This window comes from Lethenteron reissneri, chromosome 51 (assembly GCF_015708825.2).
Source record: "Lethenteron reissneri isolate LAM-NWPU_2019-01 chromosome 51, ASM1570882v1, whole genome shotgun sequence".
NCBI classification, from domain to species: domain Eukaryota; kingdom Metazoa; phylum Chordata; class Hyperoartia; order Petromyzontiformes; family Petromyzontidae; genus Lethenteron; species Lethenteron reissneri.
This window is the reverse complement of record NC_083829.1, coordinates 7,589,544-7,608,035: the sequence shown is the minus strand read 5'-3', so window position 1 is coordinate 7,608,035 and position 18,492 is coordinate 7,589,544. Positions and strand designations below refer to the sequence as shown.

The following is an 18,492-nucleotide window of genomic DNA, read 5'->3' as shown; positions in this document are numbered from 1 at the left end:
TGCGGCAAAAGTAGCAGCTGTATGGCGATGAAGCCCCCCCCCTCTTGTCAATCGGGCATTGAGTCGTTATTATACAGTATCGATCTTTTCGATTTAAAGCTTTCGTGACTGCAGGGATTCATCTTCTTGGTTCTTTCGGTAAAGTCACGTAGAAGGGAAATAATAAAATAATAATAAAAAAATCTTTCGGTAAAGTCACGTAGAAGAGAAATAATAAAATAATACAAATAAAACATAATAAAATAATTTTTATTATTATTTTATTACTTACCTTCTACGTGACTTTACCGAAAGAACCAAGAAGAAGTATCGATCTTGATTTGAAGCTTTCGTGACTGCAGGAATCCATACTCTTTGGTTCTTTCGGTAAAGTCACGTAGGTATAAAATGTTATACCTACCTTTATACCTACGTGACTTTACCGAAAGAACCAAAGAGTATTATACAGTATTTTTCGATTTAAAGCTTTCGTGAGATTCATCTTCTTGGTTCTTTCGGTAAAGTCACGTAGAAGGGAAATAATAAAATAATTAATTTTTGACATAATAAAATACAATTCTCACGACGTTTCGGCCACAACACAAGCAGCCGTCCTCAGGTGAAGAACAGGTCTGTCGGAAAGACAGCGTCTGAGAATTGTATTTTATTATGTTTAATTTTTATTATTCTATTATTATACAGTATGTTCAATTGTTATCGGTGATCAGTCACCGCACTTTTCCGGAAAGTTTATAAGTCAATTTGGTTTTATTTCACGAGGCGACAACTCAAAAGAACCGGGATGAGTCTCATTTTGCAAGCGTGATCTGGGTCACCAAACTGACATAAGGAAAAAAAAGTACTTTATACAACACTCTACCGTATAACGAACGGCCCCTTGTATCAATAAAGCTAGCGCATGTTCTTTGAGGTTTAAACCGGAACACGTGGTGAGTTATCGGCCTCTCCCCATCTCGCCACAATCGTTGCCCGTTAGTGGCCTGACATTGTGCAATGAACAAGGGTCAATGACCGAAACGTCGCCTGTCGCATAGCCACAGTGCTATTGACGTATGTGATTTTAGTAATGGGTTTTTACCCTTTCAACTGGTACAAAAACTGACGCCTTTATACAAGGCATCATGTTTTGAAATAACCACAACACAAGCAGTTGAAAGGGTAAAAACCTATTACTATATTTTGCCACTGGTAAAGGAGGTCTCATAGTGTATGTGGTTTTTTTTTATTACTGTGGCGGAGGGGGGGACATGACGTCACTACATGTTGGGTAAGTGACGTCAGGGACTTCTACACAATGACGTCACTCAAACACAGAGGGACGTTTAACACACGACCATACTAAAGGAACTAACGTCACGGACTTGCAACAAAATGACGTCTCCAACAACCATATAAACAATCAAGAACACTTAAAAAGCAGGGTGGGGGGGGGGGGAAACGCATTTATAACCGGCGACGTTTCGGGCAACGGCCCTTCCAACAATATCGCCGCGTACACGTCACAGCGCGAGACGGGAAGTGACGTCACAGACCCCCCCCCTCCCCTCGTCCCCCACGCCCGCTTCCGGCAGCACGGCTTTCAAGATGGAGTCGGTGTTGGCGCGGTTCAGGGCCATTCCCACTGACATGGTACCCGAGCCGAGCCGTGCTGGGCCGAGCGCCGCTCCCCACGCTCACAGCGCACGCGGCCCCTCTGCAGTCAACCGGAGTGCCCGGGTCCCCGTGGCGAGACGAGCCCGAGCGCTGTAGTTATGTCAACATATGGGATGGGATGGGGAGGGGGGGAGGGATGTTGGCAGCGATTTTGGTGCTGGGTTTGTGACTGGCGATGGTGTTTGGTGGATGGTGTGAGGATCACCACCGGCTCTGGGTGTTCGTGGTGATGGTGTTGTTGCTAATGCTTTGTCATAATGCGAATGGTGTGGCGATGGGAGTGCTGATGTCGCTGATGCTAGATCGCGTCGGTGATGCTGGTGATCGGAATCTTTACTTAAGATTTGGAGGAATACGATGGGCAATGAATATCTTTTTTGTCACAGCGAATAATACTGGTACAGTGCTGATGATGATTGTCGTGCTGGTGCTGATGTTGGCGCTGTCTCTCCCCCAACCATCTGCAGGATTACAAGGGACAGCGCCTGGCTGAGCAGATCTTCCAGACGGTGACGGGAGTGTTTGCGGTAAATCTTCACCTCCTCACCTCGCTCGCCTCACATCCTCACCTATCCACCTCTCATGTGATAGTGTGTTTTTTTTTATCCGATTGTTGTTTACGACAGCCACCACAGTACACACATACCACCAATGGCTTGCTCTATATACCAGCCACGTGCACGCGTGGTGAGTTGGTTTGAGTTCAGGTGGTGAGTTTGGTGATTAAAATGGTGAGTGTATAGGTGGTGAGTTCTGATGAAGGCGACAATGTGTCGTGAGTTTGTCGTGATGAGCATAGGGTAGTGAGTATAACGATTCAGTTGTTGGTAAAGAGTTTGGTGGAGGTGATGGTGAGTATTGGTGAGTAGTTGAGTGCTGCTGCTGTTGTTTGTCGTGAGCAGATCGCCGGCTTTGTGTGGGGCTACATGGTGGAGGAGTTTGGGCAGACGGTCTACGTGGTGCTTGCCGGCTTCTTCCTCTCGTGCGTGGTGAGTGTCCACTGTGGTATGTTCACTGTGGTATGTTCACTGAGTGGCCACTGGTGTGATACTGTGGTGAGTTTCCACTGTGATTTAGTGTCCACTGGTGAAGTACTATGGTGTGCACGGTGGTGAGTAAACACTGATGAATGTCCACTGTGGTCAGTGTCCACTGCGGTTTGTAGTATGTGGGCTGTGGTGAGTGTCCACTGTGGTATGTTCACTGTGGTATGTTCACCGAGTGGCCACTGGTGTGGTACTGTGGTGAGTTTCCACTGTGATTTAGTGTCCACTGGTGAAGTACTAGGGTGTGCACGGTGGTGAGTAAACACTGATGAATGTCCACTGTGGTCAGCGTCCACTGCGGTTTGTAGTATGTGGGCTGTGTGTGTACTCTGTAGTGTGCTCAACATGTGACGGTGTGCTGTTTGTGCTGGTTTACCTGTGTGCGTGATCGTGCATTGTGATGCATACATACAGTATCTGCATTGTGTATATGGTGTATGTACTGTATTATGCAAGTACTTTGTGTGGTGTATGTTTAAATGAAGTCTTAGTGCCTGAAGACTATGTGCTCTGGGTGTATACTGTCTGTATGCCATCTTGTCACTTTGTACGTGTGTAGTGTAGCACAAGTCGGAGACGAGGTAGTTGCAGGAGGCATCTTTATTGTAACACCTTTCGGCCGTTCACACACAGGATCGCCTCCTCGCTCCCGTTGCCGTACAGCCCAGCCTAGACACAACCCTAACTGCGTTGCACCGACGGCGTCGACCAAGACAGCCAACAACTGTCCGGCCGCGCAATTATCGAATGAAGGCGCTGAAGACGACGGCAAGACAAGTCCACTCGCAGAACCAGCAGCCCGGAGCTCTCCGCTGCTTTTATTCTACTCAGCGCGGCCTGGCTCCGCCCTGGCCGCGCCTCCCTTCTCGAACCCACTAGCGGGTTCCAGGGGCTTCCCGATGAGGTCTTCCGTGACCCTTGCCCCAGTTCCTCTGCCCGGCCGGCACACAGTCGTGTATATGCTCGACGGCGTGTGCACTAACTGTCCACGCAGTTGCCGCTGCTGGAGAGCAGTCGGTGCTATGTCACTATACGTGCATAATTTCAGTATGAATGCTGTCTGCATGTGTTCACTGTGTGTATGCTGTCTGCATATGTTCACTGTGTATGCAGTTTGTGTATTCACTGTGTATTGTCTTAGTATGCGCCATCTGTGTCGCTACCCATGTGTTCATCTTACCCCGTGCTCATTATCAGCGCAACTCGCCCCTCAGTTTTCTGTGATCCGCTCCCCCCCCCCCCCCCAATGTCTTCCACCACTCAGCTCACTCTGCCGCCGTGGCCATTCTACCGGCGCAGCCCCCTACCGTGGCAGCCCCCCCGCGACCCCGGGGAACCCCCACGAGCGCCAGACCCCGGCAGGAAGAGCAAGAAAAAGTGAGAGCATGCGGTCTGTGGTAGCCCAGCTCAATGTGTCACTCAGCCTGCTGTATTACAGTACTTGTTTAATTTGGTTATTCGGATTTTTTTACACTGGAAAAGCTCACGGCGTCCCAGGACTCTTTTTCAGGAGGGTCCTGTCAAGTTTTTACCATAGGAGGCAACAATTGCTGTGTATAATTCATAATTGTAATTTGCAAGTCATTTTTTAGATTTGTACAGATATTGACCATGACGCTAGCACACAGTGGCCTACTCTTGCGAATTACGTCTCGGGATCTTTAAAGTCCACTGTGAATGAAGCAGATGGCCCGTAGCATTTTTACGGCAATACAAACCACAATGATAATCAGGATTGTAAACCTCTGCAGCGAGTGGCAAACTCGCTACCACTGGGCCACCGTCGCATATAAAAGGTAAAGGCCCAGCCCTGCAATTGCTCACTCACGCCAATGCTGGCGGAAGTGCCTTTTCCAGAGCGAACTCTAGAGGGAATTTGATCGGTGACTAGAACAGTACTCGCCTCCACCCCTGCCGCGGCGTCACGAGTCCCAGATGAATATGGAACAGACCAAGATTAGACGCCCATGTTGGCGGTGTTTCAGTGTGGCCCTTCTTCACAGCACAGAGACCAACCCTCTGCTGATCTTTCTGCTATGAAGGGCCGTTGCCCAAAACGGAGCCTATTACCTCCTTCTCGTTGGTTCTTTCGGTAAAGTCACGTAGGTATAAAATAAATTAAATATCGACGGTTCGGGCGCAACACAAGCGTCCGTCATCAGGTGGGACAACCACAGCAAGAAACAATTGCTGAAGTGGGCAAAAGGGCTGCTGTAACAAGAGGGCTATATAGGTAAGAGAGGGGGGAGGAGCAAGGGGGGAGAGTTGGAGAGGGGGGGGGTGTGGGGTAGGGGGAGTGCTGCGAGAACGTTTAAGAGGACGAGCAGACAAAATGCCGTGGGGTAGGGGAAGTGGGGCGCTGCTGGAGGGATTAAAGGGCGAGCAAGCACGGCAGAATGCCGGGGGGGGGGGGGGGGCGAAGTGAGCGGGGCTGGGAGTGGGAGGCTGAAGAAGCTGGAGATGCGGAAATGAAGGCAACACCATAAAGCAGTTAAGGTTCTACCTGGTTAATAACATACTTCCAATGATTGCTCAATTTGTATCCATCTTCTCGGTTGAAGTTATGTCTGTTTATATATCTGGATGGCTTCATGAACAAAGCTTTGATAGTAGCCCCAAGGTTTGCAGAGTACCGTGGTCTCGGAAAAAAACAATATGAGAGCCCCCACAGCGTTATAGCAATGGTCAGCCACAACGGATGTATTGGTTCTGCCGTGTTTCAGATCAAATCTAGATTATTACCTCATTCTCTGGATTACAAGACGCACCCAAAAATTTAGGGGTCCTCTTTCAAACAAAAAAAGAGATCTTGAGATGATTTTGAACAAGATTAAAACACGTCTTCTGGAAGACGATGTATTCTCAGCATTAGACAAACTTTCAAGTTTTTTTCAAAGTCGGGAAAACAAGTTCATCTTCAATTTTGACTTAAAGTTTTCGTGACTGCAGGAATTCATACTCTTTGGGTCTTTCGGTAAAGTCCCGTAGATAAAAAAATAAAATAAAATACTTTACTGAAAGACCCAAAGAGTATAAGTTCATCTTACAATCCAGAGATGACGGCGTGCATTTCCTCTCCATTGCTGTGTTCTTGTTGTATGAACTAATTCATTTTGATTACTAAATGAGCTGCTGTGAACGGCGCAGCCATGCTAACAAGCGTGTAAAACCGTGCAGGCCGCTGGCACAGCGCGAGGGACGCTGACCCCCGACCTCGACTCCCGGATGCCAGCCTCCCTCCGTTGTTGCAGCCGTCAAAAGGCTCTGTCGGGCCTCCCCCGACAGAGAACCCTGGTTCAATAAAGGATGGAGCGCGTGGAAGAGAACTGTGTCTACATTGTCTGCTTTACCCATCGCGAGTTTGTGGTTTGCTGTACCGCATTGTGTGTGTGTGTGTCCTACACCGTGCATGATACCCGCTTTTCTACTGGCGCATCTGGACCGTGCCAGAGCCGAGTCGAGCCAACCCAGTGTGGCTTAGCAGGCACCAGGTTTTTTTCCACTGCACAAGCCGGGCCGTGCCGCTGACGTCATGCGGATTGACTGAGTAGAGACGCTTATAAATGACGCAGTCATGCACACGCACCCCCTCGCAGTGGAAATCTCCCAGGGCTGTGATGGCCCCGTGATGGCTCGCATGTTCCAGAAGAAAACGGGTATTGGCGACAATCACCAGAGTCTGAGGATGAACCCCAAGAAGTACTGGCTGGTATTAAAACCCCAGGAGTGTATAGAAATGGGTACAAACTCAGCATTCCATCAGCAGCCATTATCAATCCACTGTTGGATGCACGCCTTCCTGAAGCCATCGAAATTTATTTTGCTCCACATCTGCGACGGGTGGGACTACTTAGCGCGTTTATTTCTCTTTTGGAAGTTCACCATTACCGTTTCAAGCAAGCCCAACCCTACTGATCGGACACAATGTCAAAATTATACCTTGCTTATAAACATCGCACACGAGTATTGATTGGTTCAAGCAAAGCCTGGCTGCTGTCAATGAGACGCGGTCGAAACTCAACTAATTCTGCTGCAATGCACTCGCAGGAGGCTGACAGGATGTGCAAAGTAACGTTTTATTTAGGAGGGACACGTGGAAGCAAATTGTCTACTTGTTTATTCTGCTTGCATTCGCCACGAGAAGCAAACAACGATCATATTACAGAAGCCTGAACTCTATATAAGGAACGAAACCGGTGTACTCCACACATCTGGCTGTCGCCTGATGAAGCTGGTTGTAATTACTGGCGAAACGTCGTACTCTGTAAATGTCGTGGCTTGGCTCTCCAACACACCGGTGTGCCGTACTAGTATGCTACACTATACACTACACTATACACCACTACTATACACTACGTTATACACCACTACTATTCACTACTACACTACACTATACACCACTACTATACACACCGGTGTGCTGTACTAGTATACTCCACTATACACTACACTATACACCACTATACACTACACACCGGTGTGCTGTACTAGTATACTACACTATACACTACACTACTCCACTATACACCACTACTATACACTACACTATACACTACACACCGGTGTACTGTTCTAGTATACTACACTATACACTACACTATACACAACTATACACCACAACTATACACTACACTATACACTACACACCGGTGTGCTGTACTAGTATACTACACTATACACTACACTACTCCACTATACACCACTACTATACACTACACTACTACACTATACACTACACACCGGTGTACTGTTCTAGTATACTACACTATACACTACACTATACACCACTACTATACACTACACTATACACTACACACCGGTGTGCTGTACTAGTATACTACACTCTACACTACACTATACACTACACACTAGTGCTGTACTAGTGACGAATTGGCCACGTTCTGTCTACGTGACAACCCTTGCAAGTTGGCTGTGTCGGGTGGTGGCGGGTGTTAACGACACATTTATATATTTACGAGATCTAATCCTAGAACCCCTATTATGGACTTAAACATTTGCTTGAAACCCAAGAATCCGCGTTACCATGGCGACGCGGAGGGAGGGGTGGGGGACGCGCTGCGTATCTCATTGCGGCGCGCGCCTCGACGTAAACACGGCTCTCGATTGGCGGAGTCGCGCACGTGATCTGGCCTGTCCAATGGCGTACCGAGAAAGCTGCCCGTCGACCGCCGTACGTTGTGAAGTCCGGGCCGCCATCTTTGGCAAGGAGTGCGGGGGCGAATACCCACTCACCACGTGACGCGATGCATCACGTGATAGACGAAACGTCCCTCGATTGGTTCGCGCTGACGATGTAACCCTTACCCAATATGGCCGCACCGGCGTCGCTTGAACAAAATTTTTAAGAATCAAAATGTTCATTTCCCCTCCTTCCCCCACTGATCCCCATAGAGACGCGGCGGGGGTGGCGGAGGTTGGAACGGCAGCCAGCCATGGAGAGATACCGGCGCATTCGGCTCGTGGGGAAGGGCAGCTACGGGGAGGTCTACCTCGTGCAGTGCCTGGAGGAACGCAGCAAGAAGCAGGTGAGGTGGAGGGTGAGGTGGAGGAGGGTGAGGTGGTGCAGGAGGAGGGTGAGGAGGCGTAAGGCGGCCGGGGTGGTGAACGGTTTTGGGAGGTGCTGGGAGGAGGTGCCCGCTAACTGGGCCGCCCCGTCTGGCGAGACCGATGTCCCATCTCCCCTCGTCAAGGCCTCGTTGACCAGACGATGAGCGAGATAGTTGGATCAAATCGTCGGCCAGATCGATCAAATCGTCGGCCAGATCGATGAAATAGTCAACCACATGGTAAACTAGTTGCACGGTAAACCAGATAATCAACCAGATAGTTGCCCAAATAGTCACCCCCCCCCCCCATAGTCAAAATCAATAAAATTGTTAACGTTATAGTCATCCACAGTTCTCAAATCGACAACCTCTTAGCAAAGCAGAACGTCACCCACATACGCTCAAGCAGGGTGAGTCACAGATATTATTAAACATATATCCACCCAGATAGTCACTCATAGTTACCCAATCATCCTTTATTTACGCAGTCATTCGTCCAGAAGATAACAGTGGTCATTTTATAAAGCGCCTTTCATAAGTCTCAAAGTGTTGCACAAACAATAAATAAAATTGCCAAGTATAAATACATTTCAAACTAAATGAATAAAAACTGATAATAATTGCACTAAAAATTTTGATAAAATAAAATACCCAATAAAATGACAGTATAAATAAAATCCAGTTACTCCGAAAATCAACCTCAATCACCCAAAGCCACCCAATTATTCGTCCTCATTACGGTGAGGCACCCAGGTCTTGACTTTTTTTTATTTTACCAGGTAAGGCCCAGTGAGCTACATTGCCCTATTTGAGAGGCGACCTGGTCCACAATTGATAGCTCAACGAAGTGGCTTATCGTGTGGACAATGTCTAGCAGCCAAATACTCGAAACGTATATTACTGGTAGGAACCACCTGGTTCCACCAGCCCACAGGGGATTATTGTGTCCGTCCGTCGTGCATCCAAAACATGGGAGGGGTGGGGCTGGATGGAGAGGGGAGGGGCTGGTCACCCCGTGGTGCCCTTGTAAAACTCAACGTTTAACCTACTCACGCCGGCTTGTGCCCGCCCTCACAGTCGGGCATATTTGCGGAATACACCACGCCGCCATTGACCCTGGCCATTGACCCTGGCCATTGACCGAGCAAACCCAACGTTCCTACCAGCTCCCTCCGCAGGAATGTGTTCTAAATGTGGAGGGAAACACCGGAGGACCCGGAGAAAAATCCACGCAGCAGCCACAGGCGAGAACACGCAAACTCCAAATATACAGCTGCAGGCGTCAGGGTTGGGATCGAACCCACGACCTCCTGTATACCGGGCGAGGGAGTTAACATCTCGCCACCGTGGCGCCCCATGGTTATGCTGTAGTCACCCAGATAGTCGCCATGATTCTACCCATGACTCTTATGTGGGGCTCATCTCCCAGGCGTGGGGTGTCTGTGTGGTGAGTACGAGGTCTCTGGTGGATTATATGATGTGTGTGTTGTGTGCACGTAATGATCTGCCCATGTTTGTGTCGTTAAGGCCCTCCACCACCCGCCGCAGAAAAAAATGGTCACGCGTACACAGGGGCCGTCCATAAATGACGTCACGCACCTGGGGGGGGGGGGGTCAGACATTCGTGACGATGTGTGACGAGGGGAGGGGGTTTGAGAAATGTGACGTCACATCAAAATGCGCAACTTTAAATAAATATAGACAACACGTTCTAATTAATTAAATAGACTATTTTTATAAATGTTTTCTCCAATATCAGAGTACAGCGCCACATTAAATACGCACTACAATGACAATAGTTTAAAGCGATTTGAAGCATGTTTTATTTGGGGGGGGGGCAGAGCTTTGTGACGTCATATTTGAGGGGGGGGGTCTGACTTTTTGTGACGCCGTGTAACACTCGTGTGCCTGCGTAATGACCCAAATTTGCCAAATACAGTACAGTATTTTAAATAGTACCCGTAAATTATGGTAGCGATCATCGCCCCCTACTGTTAAAACTTGTCAAGGCCCTGCTAAACAAGTCTTTCCTTTGAAAACGAGCATGAATCGTGATACTGGCTACAAAAGCCTGCATGTAAAGTGATGTCGTGTGTTGGTAATCATTTCAAATTGTAATGCATCACACAGTATTCGCTCACTCTTGTAGAGAGAGAACCACAGACGAGCGGGAAGACAGACAACCACGCAAGGAGCCAGCACCAACAATTGCACAACCTCTGCGGTCTTTATTTTCAGGCGTAATCGGAAGGAAACCAGAGCACTCGAAGGAAAACCTACGCATGTGAGGGGGGAAACACTCCATCCCATATAGATGGGACAGATAATATTCCACATTTTAGCTGTACCGCCTTCTCCACGCGAGCCAGGGTACGGTTCTTTCTCTACGCGCACAGGAGTTGTAAAACATTTGTGCGGTGCTTCACCAACCCTTGCTGCTGCCTCCATAGTGCTGGATTAAAGACCACGTGCAGCACAGCCATCACCCATGCATTCATGCTGCGCTTTGTGTCCCTTTTCCCTTCAGTTTGTCATCAAGCACCTGAGCCTGGCTTCTGCGTCGGCGCGAGAACGCAAGGCTGCTGAGCAGGAGGCGAATCTCCTCTCGTCTCTGCGCCATCCCAACATCGTCACATACCGCGAATCGTGGGAGGAGGGCGGCTGCCTCCACATTGTCATGGGTTTCTGCGAGGGCGGCGACCTCTATCATCGCCTGCGCCAGCAGAACGGCCAGCTGCTGCCCGAGCCGCAGATCGTGCAGTGGTTCGTGCAAATCGCCATGGCGCTGAAGGTGGGCGAGCGAGCGAGCATGCGTGTGTGTCTACATGTGGGGAGCGGTAGTGCAGTAGTTGCTGCACTACGAATCAGGTGATGCGCGTACCATTCCCCCTCACAGTCACCAGAGTTTGATTACTGCTCACAGCCAACACCTGTGACGATTATCTGAACTGGTCCTGGGCCTCTCCTAGGTCGACTCAGCCTGAAATGAGTACCAGGTGCGGTGTGTAAACATCGCCACTAGGGAGATAAAGGCGGCCAGACGTTGTGCTGGCTGCCCACCCAGTTGTGTGCTTTGTCCACCTTCATAGGTGCTCACTAACAGCACTTTCCTCAACAGTCTGTTCAGGCTATATGGGGGATCTTTGTCTTTGTGTGTGGACTCAAGGTAGGTGTGTAGGCAGTTGGAGGGACTGACACTAACCGTTACACATACCCGCTGCTGGTCGGGTCAAAGAGGTTCGGAGCTCAATGGACCTTTCCTGAATGAAACTCACTTTCTGATATCTTCTACAACAGTAACTCTACCTAACACTAACACGAGCTCTCACGCTAATACCAACACCTAACCCTAATACTATACCTAACACTAGCTCTAACATTCATACTAACTTTTACCCCAACCCTAATTCTTACCGCAATTCTAACCCTTACCCAAATCTCACTGATAAACTTTACTCTTGACACCCAACTTCACCCAACACCAACATCAATCCTGACCCTAAATCTCTACACTACCCCCCATGCTTAACCATAGTTAACTCCCCACCCCCCACCCTCCCCCAGTACCTGCACGACAACAGCATCCTGCACCGGGACCTAAAGACGCAGAACATCTTCCTGACACGCGGGGATGTGATTAAGGTGGGCGACCTGGGCATCGCACGTGTGCTGGACGAGCCGGCGGCCATGGCGAACACGCTGATCGGCACGCCGTACTACATGAGCCCCGAGCTCTTCCAGAACCAGCCGTACAACTACAAGGCACGTGGGTCCACGCGGGCTAGGCTGGTGCTGGGTAGGGCGGTGCTGAATGAGGCAGTAATAAGTGGCTTGTGCCGAGTGGTGGGGAGCGGTGGTGCAGTAGTAGGTAGTGCATTGCGCTACGAATTCGGCGACCCGAGTTCAGTTCCTGCTCACGACCAATAGCAGTGATGAATATTTTAACTTGTCCTCGGCCTCTCCTAGGTCGACTCAGCCTTAAATGAGTACCTGGTGCAGTTTGTCAACATCAGCACTAGAGAGACACATTTGGCCATGTGTGGTGTTGGTCACTCACCCCCTTGTCTGCCGTGCCGGCTTTCATAGAGGCGAGTGTTGTGGGTGTGAGAGGAATGGAGATTAGTGGCGTGTGGGGGAGTGTTGTGGGGGTGAGTGGCAATTTTCACCGTGGGTGAGGAGTGAATAGCAGTTAGTGAGTTGTGAGTAGTAGGTGGTGGTTATTGAGTAAGTGGTGAGTGTGCGGTTCTCACCCACAGTCGGATGTGTGGGCGCTGGGCTGCTGTGCGGTGGAGATGGCCACGCTGAGACATGCGTTCAACGCGCGCGACATGAACGCCCTCGTGCTCAAAGTGGTCAAGGGCAAGGTGAGCAGTCCTTCCCCAGGCCCCTCCCCAACCTCGTCCCCACCGTACCTTACCCATGCATGCCCAGCACTTGTGTCTCTGTACCCATTTGGACCTCCCATTAGCGCGGTTGGCTACGTACTGTGCAAAATAATTTCACCGTACATAAATGTGTGCGTCCGCGCGTCCCCCCGTGTCTCTAGATTCCCACACTACCACCGCAGTACAGCCGTGAGCTGGGCGAACTAATCGTGTCGATGCTGAGCCGCTCCCCCGATGAGCGACCTGGTCTCCAACACATCCTCAAGCGGCAGTTCATCCGCAAGCACATCAGTGACTTCCTCCAAAAGTTAGTCCACCTCGTCCCGCTTGTCTGCATCATCCACCCTGCCATCACCACCAGCATAATCTTCATCAACTATCATTATAATATCACAAAAGCATGATCACCATCAGCACAATCAGCATCATCATTGCTACAACATCATCACTACAGCATAAAGAACATTGTCAGTTCTAGATTTGAAGCTGTCGTGACTGCAAGGATTCATACTCTTTGTTTTTTTTTCGGTAAAGTCACGTAATTTAGTTGTTTTCATTTATTTTATATTATTGATTTTTTTACCTATGTGACTTTGCCGAAAAAACCAAAGAGTATGAACATTGTCAGTATTAGCATTATCATCTTCAGCACTACCAGTATCATCATCAGGATCAGAATTTTCACTATCACTATAAACCATATCAGCAGCATTACCAGCATTATAATAATAGTAACTTATCAGCAGTCACCAACATTGTCTTCATCACTTCCAGCATAATCAGCACTGCATCATGAACATCAGCATTACTAGCATCATCGCCTCTATCATCATTACCCTGGCCATTATCACCCATATCACCAGTGCTGACGGCATGTGGCAAACGTAGCGAGGATCCAGTGCTGTGTGGGTGAGCTGTGTGTGCTTTGTCTTCGTATACCTTACAGGATGGAGGCTGAGCACAAGCGTGGCGGACGCAGCGCCGCTAGGAAACCCCGGGAGCGAGCGGAAAAGGCTCCATCGCAATCGCAGCCCAGCGTCAAGGTCTCCATGGAGACGGGAGACTCGTGTGTCCCCATAGCAACCATCTCCAACGTGGAGCTGCAGTTGGGGTCCCTGGGGAATGGGCCATGGGGTGACAAGGAGGACAAAGGGGGACCCCCCCTGGATAAGCAGAAGGGGAGGAGGAGGGGGAGCAGCCCCAGCAGCGATTCCGCGATTCACCCCATATCTGACCCCAACTCCAAAATGAACCCAAACCGTAAACCCAAACCTAACCCCAACCCTGAAACCAGCTCAAACCCTGTTGCGAAGCGGAACCCGACCCCCACACCAAAGGTCGCCAATCCCCTCCTCCCCACAGCCACCGCAACCCCCAACCCGACCCGTGACCCCGACCCCGACCTCGACCCCAAACCTCGGCCAACTCCTAACACCGGGCAACGACCTCACTCTACGCGCACAGAGGTAGCGGTGTCACCGTGTCACACTCACGTGCACACACACACACACACGGGAGAGTGTGGTGCGTGCATGTGTGTGTATGTGCTTATGCACGTGTTAACAACTGGTGAGGCCAGCGTGCCCAATTGTGCAAGTGTGGAGTCAGATGTCAATATGTTGTGAATGTCACGAGTGTGTAGCAGTATTGTACTTGAGTGTGTAGTTTGTGTACACTGCGAGTGTGACTACACCGTGTGTACAGTGTATGTATGTTTAACTTCTTTTGCACTGTACGTAGCCAACCTGTTCTAATCTGAGGTGTGTGTACAGTGTGAGTGTGTGTACAATAAGCGCGTGTACACTAAGTGTGTGTACACTGTGTGCATCCAGTGATTGTGTTGTGTTTTAGGCCTCGGGCTGTTGCACCAGTGACCCCGTCACCCCTCCTGTCGCGACACCTCCTGCCGCGACACCTCCTGTCGCGACCCCTCCTGTCGCAACACCTCCTGTCGCGACACCGCCTGTCGCGACACCGCCTGCCGTGCCATCCCAGGGCGTGCCTGCACCGAGCCACAGGGTGCGGCTCTGTCCACCAACACCACCGCCACCATCAACCACCACTTCCACCACCCCATGGGCTTGTGCCATGGTAGTGACACCACGGTTCTTGTGTCGTGGTTGTCTCACCGCATGGTTGCGTGTCACCCTGTGGTTGTGCGGCAGAGTGTGGCGAGGGAGAGGAGGCGGCAGAGGAAACTGCAGGAGGAGCAGCAACACGTGCCACTGGGTGAGGGGGCTGGTGTGGGGGGTGTGTGATGTGTGATGTGTGGTTCTTATGTCTGTGCGAGCGCCTGTGACGTGTGTGGTTTTTGTGTCCGAGTGCCTGTGTGTGCTGGCAAAAACAACCCCCACCTCCTCGGCAGTTGCCAGCCGGTAACACTGAGATGGCTGTGAGCAAAGTCATTTCGGTGAAGGCCGATACTAATCAGCTGTTATCCCTACAGTGTGTTTGCAGCTGCTACAGTGACCAATAGGGGCTCTAGATGGGAGCGAGGGTCTGGTAACCCTTCCAACTTCAACTAATTTACCAGAAGACTACGAATTAAAGATCAAAACTAGCTTGTGCCGGAGGCCCCCGGAGGAACAGGCCCCCATGACACCTCCTGGCCAAACCCCATTTGGCGGAGCCAGGAGACTGTACCCCACCCACCCACCCACCTTGGGGTTCCTGATCCAATTCCGGACCAGGAACCCCAAAAGTGAATTAAGGCTGTACTGGGGGGGGGGGGGGGGGGGGTTTCTGTCTTGGTGTGCCAGCTTCAGGGTAGCTGGTGGAGTGTTAATGGTATCATTGGTGAGCAGCAGTGGTGAGCGGTGGCAAGGATGTTGATTGCATTGTCGGTTGCGAGTACGAGCGTTGACCCTCACTCGTTCGCGTGTGCAGTTGTCCAGCACCGCCCACTCGTGTCGCTTGGCCCAGCCCCCGCAGCTCCCCCAGCCCCCGCAGCCCACCCCACCACTCAACCCAGAGTCCCGGCGGCCGTGGTGAGCGAGAGCCAGGTGAGAGGAAGCACCGAAACGGTGATGTGCGTGAAGGAGTGGGCATGTGTGGAAGCTACCTGGCCTGTCGCTCTATAGTATTATCATCCCTTCTCTATGCTAGGAAAACAAAGACCCCCCCCCCCCCGAAGGAATATCTGCACCGGTTTCAAACATTCAGGCTGACCTGCCTACAATCCATCCTGGATTTAACCAGACTGGATTGTGCGAGGAGTTCACAGATCTTTGAAGGATCTGGACACGTTTCCATCAGTGAGCTCCTGCAGCAGCGAGGGTGCATTGATTGGGTCATGTAGACTGCATGCCCAAGTAGCTTCTGTTCGGCCGGATAGAGATGGCTAAACCAGCACTGCACGGGCTAGAGAAGAGATGGACTGATGTGGTACACAAGTCTGTGGAGCCGATTTGACTTGCGGATGACTGGTGCCAGCCGTGTTAAGATTGGCCTCTGTAGAGAAAGCTCGTGAAGGAAGTTACTGGGCAGTTGGAGGCAGTTTTCCTCCAACAATAGTACAGGGCAGAGGGGCGATGCTCGCAACAATGCGCGGAGCGCCAGGCGGCTAAAACGCAGCAGGGAGCATAGGTAGTATATTTGCTGATCATGATCATCTTAGGCAGTCTTTGCCGTGATCTCCTGCCAGCCAACGACAATTCACGTGGCCTCAAGGCTGACCTAGCCTAGCACAAGCACCGTGGTGATGTCACCGCCACCTAGTATAAAATGACGGCTGTTGTGTGCATAGCTGCATGTTCTTGTGTGTCTGAATGCATATCTTTGCATGCTTATGGATGTCTGGGTCTATTTATGTCTGTTTGTGTATGTTTCTGCTTGTGTATGTGCTTATGTGTAGAGGGAGAGTGGCCTTGGCTCCCTCGTCTCCGATGAGGATGATGACGACGAGGCATCTGCCTCAAGAGGCAGTGTGGCAGGATCAAAGGACAGCTGTGGCCGGTAGGGGTGGTGGGAGCGGCGGTGGTGGTGTCGGTTGTGTTGAGGGTGGTGAGGGTGTGGATGTGACAGCGAGGATGGTGGTAGTGGTGGTGCGGTTGGCGTGGCAGTACCAGTTGTGTTCTTGTGGTAGAGAGGTGGTGTTGTGGCGATTGTGCTGTTGCGGTAGACCCGGGATTCGCCGTGCGAGCGTCGACCACACCCCATGCGTGAATGTGCGTGTGCAGGCAGAGCAGTGCGGGGTCCTGTGACGTGCAGGATCTCATGGAGGCCATGACGCTTACGCTGAAGATGGAGCCTCGCGGCGCTCCGCCCATCACCAATGGCCACACGCCGCTGGCGGCCTCCCAGAATGCCATGCGGGGGTTCCACAGGAAGTTCCAGGACACGCTGGTGCTCAAGGGCAAAGCACCAGATCCCTCTACCTTCCTCCTCACCCTGTCTCCCGGTAACCATCTCTATCTTCCCAGTAACCAACCTTGTGTCACTCCCTCTCGTGGCACTGTCACTTAGGACATCTGTGAACTACTAGACATCTGTGAAAAATTACTTTATAGCTCATCGGATTCCTCCAGCATAAATATTCTGATTGATTCTTTGTGGTGAACAGGCGACCATTGCGTTGGTGTTCGTGCTGCTGGCGTTGTTGTTGTTGTTGGTGGTATTGATCTCGTTGGTGATGTTGCCGTTGTAGAGAGCGGCGCGAGGTCGGGCCGTGTGCAGCAGCAGCTGCTGTGCCTGCGCAAGGAGCTGCTGCCGGCGCTGCACTGGGAGACGCTGGAGGCAGCGTACGCCATCCTCGACTCGGAGCACCAGCAGCAGGTGCCACACCACCAGCAACCCCCCCCCCCCCAACCATCCCCGTGTGACCCCCGTGTGACCCATGATCTCCGACTTCGTGACCCACAACCTCCTGTGACCTCCTCTGACCCCATGACGCCTCACAACCTACTACAATCTCTGGAATGATCCGTGTGACCCCCCTGAGTCCCATGTGTATCCCTCTTACCTTGTGAACCATGAACTTCTAGGACCCCTTAATCCCCTCCGGTGACGCCGCAATTCTCAGCAACCTCTTGCATGGCATGACCCACAACCTCTTGCGTAATCGCGCGATCCCCTGCTTGACCCCATGAACTTAACGTGCGAGCCCACAAACTCCTTTGACCTCGTTATATTTTGTACGAATGACCTCCCGCCTAACTGTTGCCCACTGTGTGACCCCAACCGCCCCCACCTCACCCGCTCCCACGACCCAGGAGAAGCTCATCGAGCTGCTGGGGGAGGCACGGTTCAGGGAATTCGGTGAGAAAATATGGAGGCTCAAGTTTTTCGAAGAGATGATGGACATTGGCCCCTGACTCCCCGATCCTCAAAACTACGACCCCCGCGAACATCCTGCCACCTTGCGCTGCGACTGCCGATTCCTGACCGCCGAGGTAGCGGACGAGCAATCGATGACTCGCCGGTATCACGCGATGAGTTGGCGAGAAATAATAAACGTGCTTTTGTAGGAGACGGTGCCCGATGTGTGTTTGGCTGCGAGTCGGTCGCTTCCTCCCGCGCCGTGGCCCCAGGGCCGGGATAACGATTACACACGCGGCGGCAGCAAAAGTCGCGCGTGTAATTGTTGCAAGAGGTTCGTTCGGTTCGGATCCCAGCGGCTGCCCTGGTTATCACTACGGGGCTTGTAGTAACCGTGGCAATACCACTACCCACGCGTTGTGTGCTTCACTCACAGTGGACGTTAAAGATCCCCGTGACGCCATTCGCAGGAGTGGGCCAATGTGTCCCGGCGTCACGGTCCAATTATGAAAAATGACATTGCAAATTACTCAATTAGGAATCACACAGAGCAAGGATCATCGCCCCCTACTGGCAGCAGACTCA

General features: G+C 51.1%; 2 protein-coding genes across 2 annotated transcripts; both read left to right on the top strand.

Annotated features, from left to right (window-relative positions):
* Positions 1 to 1,519: 1,519 nt before the first annotated feature.
* Positions 1,520 to 6,025, top strand: SPCS1 (signal peptidase complex subunit 1). The gene is made up of 5 exons (XM_061573003.1): positions 1,520 to 1,629; positions 2,121 to 2,180; positions 2,556 to 2,642; positions 3,964 to 4,076; positions 5,877 to 6,025. Exons 1-5 carry the CDS (start codon positions 1,585 to 1,587, stop codon positions 5,902 to 5,904), a joined length of 333 nt encoding a protein of 110 aa, XP_061428987.1. The 5' UTR covers positions 1,520 to 1,584; the 3' UTR covers positions 5,905 to 6,025.
* A 1,988-nt stretch (positions 6,026 to 8,013) lies between these two features.
* On the top strand, positions 8,014 to 18,096 carry LOC133355637 (serine/threonine-protein kinase Nek4-like). Its single transcript, XM_061573007.1, has 13 exons — positions 8,014 to 8,245; positions 10,794 to 11,057; positions 11,831 to 12,028; positions 12,523 to 12,630; positions 12,813 to 12,958; positions 13,598 to 14,117; positions 14,503 to 14,670; positions 14,817 to 14,880; positions 15,538 to 15,653; positions 16,505 to 16,605; positions 16,830 to 17,050; positions 17,297 to 17,424; positions 17,862 to 18,096. The coding sequence occupies exons 1-13, from the start codon at positions 8,153 to 8,155 to the stop codon at positions 17,961 to 17,963; spliced, it is 2,229 nt and encodes a 742-aa protein (XP_061428991.1). The 5' UTR covers positions 8,014 to 8,152; the 3' UTR covers positions 17,964 to 18,096.
* Positions 18,097 to 18,492: the final 396 nt, after the last annotated feature.

Excerpts from the sequence above, each read along its gene's own strand:
- SPCS1 (XM_061573003.1), top strand. The coding sequence starts at position 1,585 with ATGGAGTCGGTGTTGGCGCGGTTCAGGGCCATTCCCACTGACATG. Across the intron at positions 2,181-2,555 it reads CGGTGACGGGAGTGTTTGCG|ATCGCCGGCTTTGTGTGGGG; the intron begins GTAAATCTTCAC and ends TGTCGTGAGCAG. Across the intron at positions 2,643-3,963 it reads GCTTCTTCCTCTCGTGCGTG|CTCACTCTGCCGCCGTGGCC; the intron begins GTGAGTGTCCAC and ends TCCACCACTCAG.
- LOC133355637 (XM_061573007.1), top strand. The coding sequence starts at position 8,153 with ATGGAGAGATACCGGCGCATTCGGCTCGTGGGGAAGGGCAGCTACGGG. Across the intron at positions 14,671-14,816 it reads TGCCTGCACCGAGCCACAGG|AGTGTGGCGAGGGAGAGGAG; the intron begins GTGCGGCTCTGT and ends GTTGTGCGGCAG. Across the intron at positions 17,051-17,296 it reads CCTCCTCACCCTGTCTCCCG|AGAGCGGCGCGAGGTCGGGC; the intron begins GTAACCATCTCT and ends TTGCCGTTGTAG.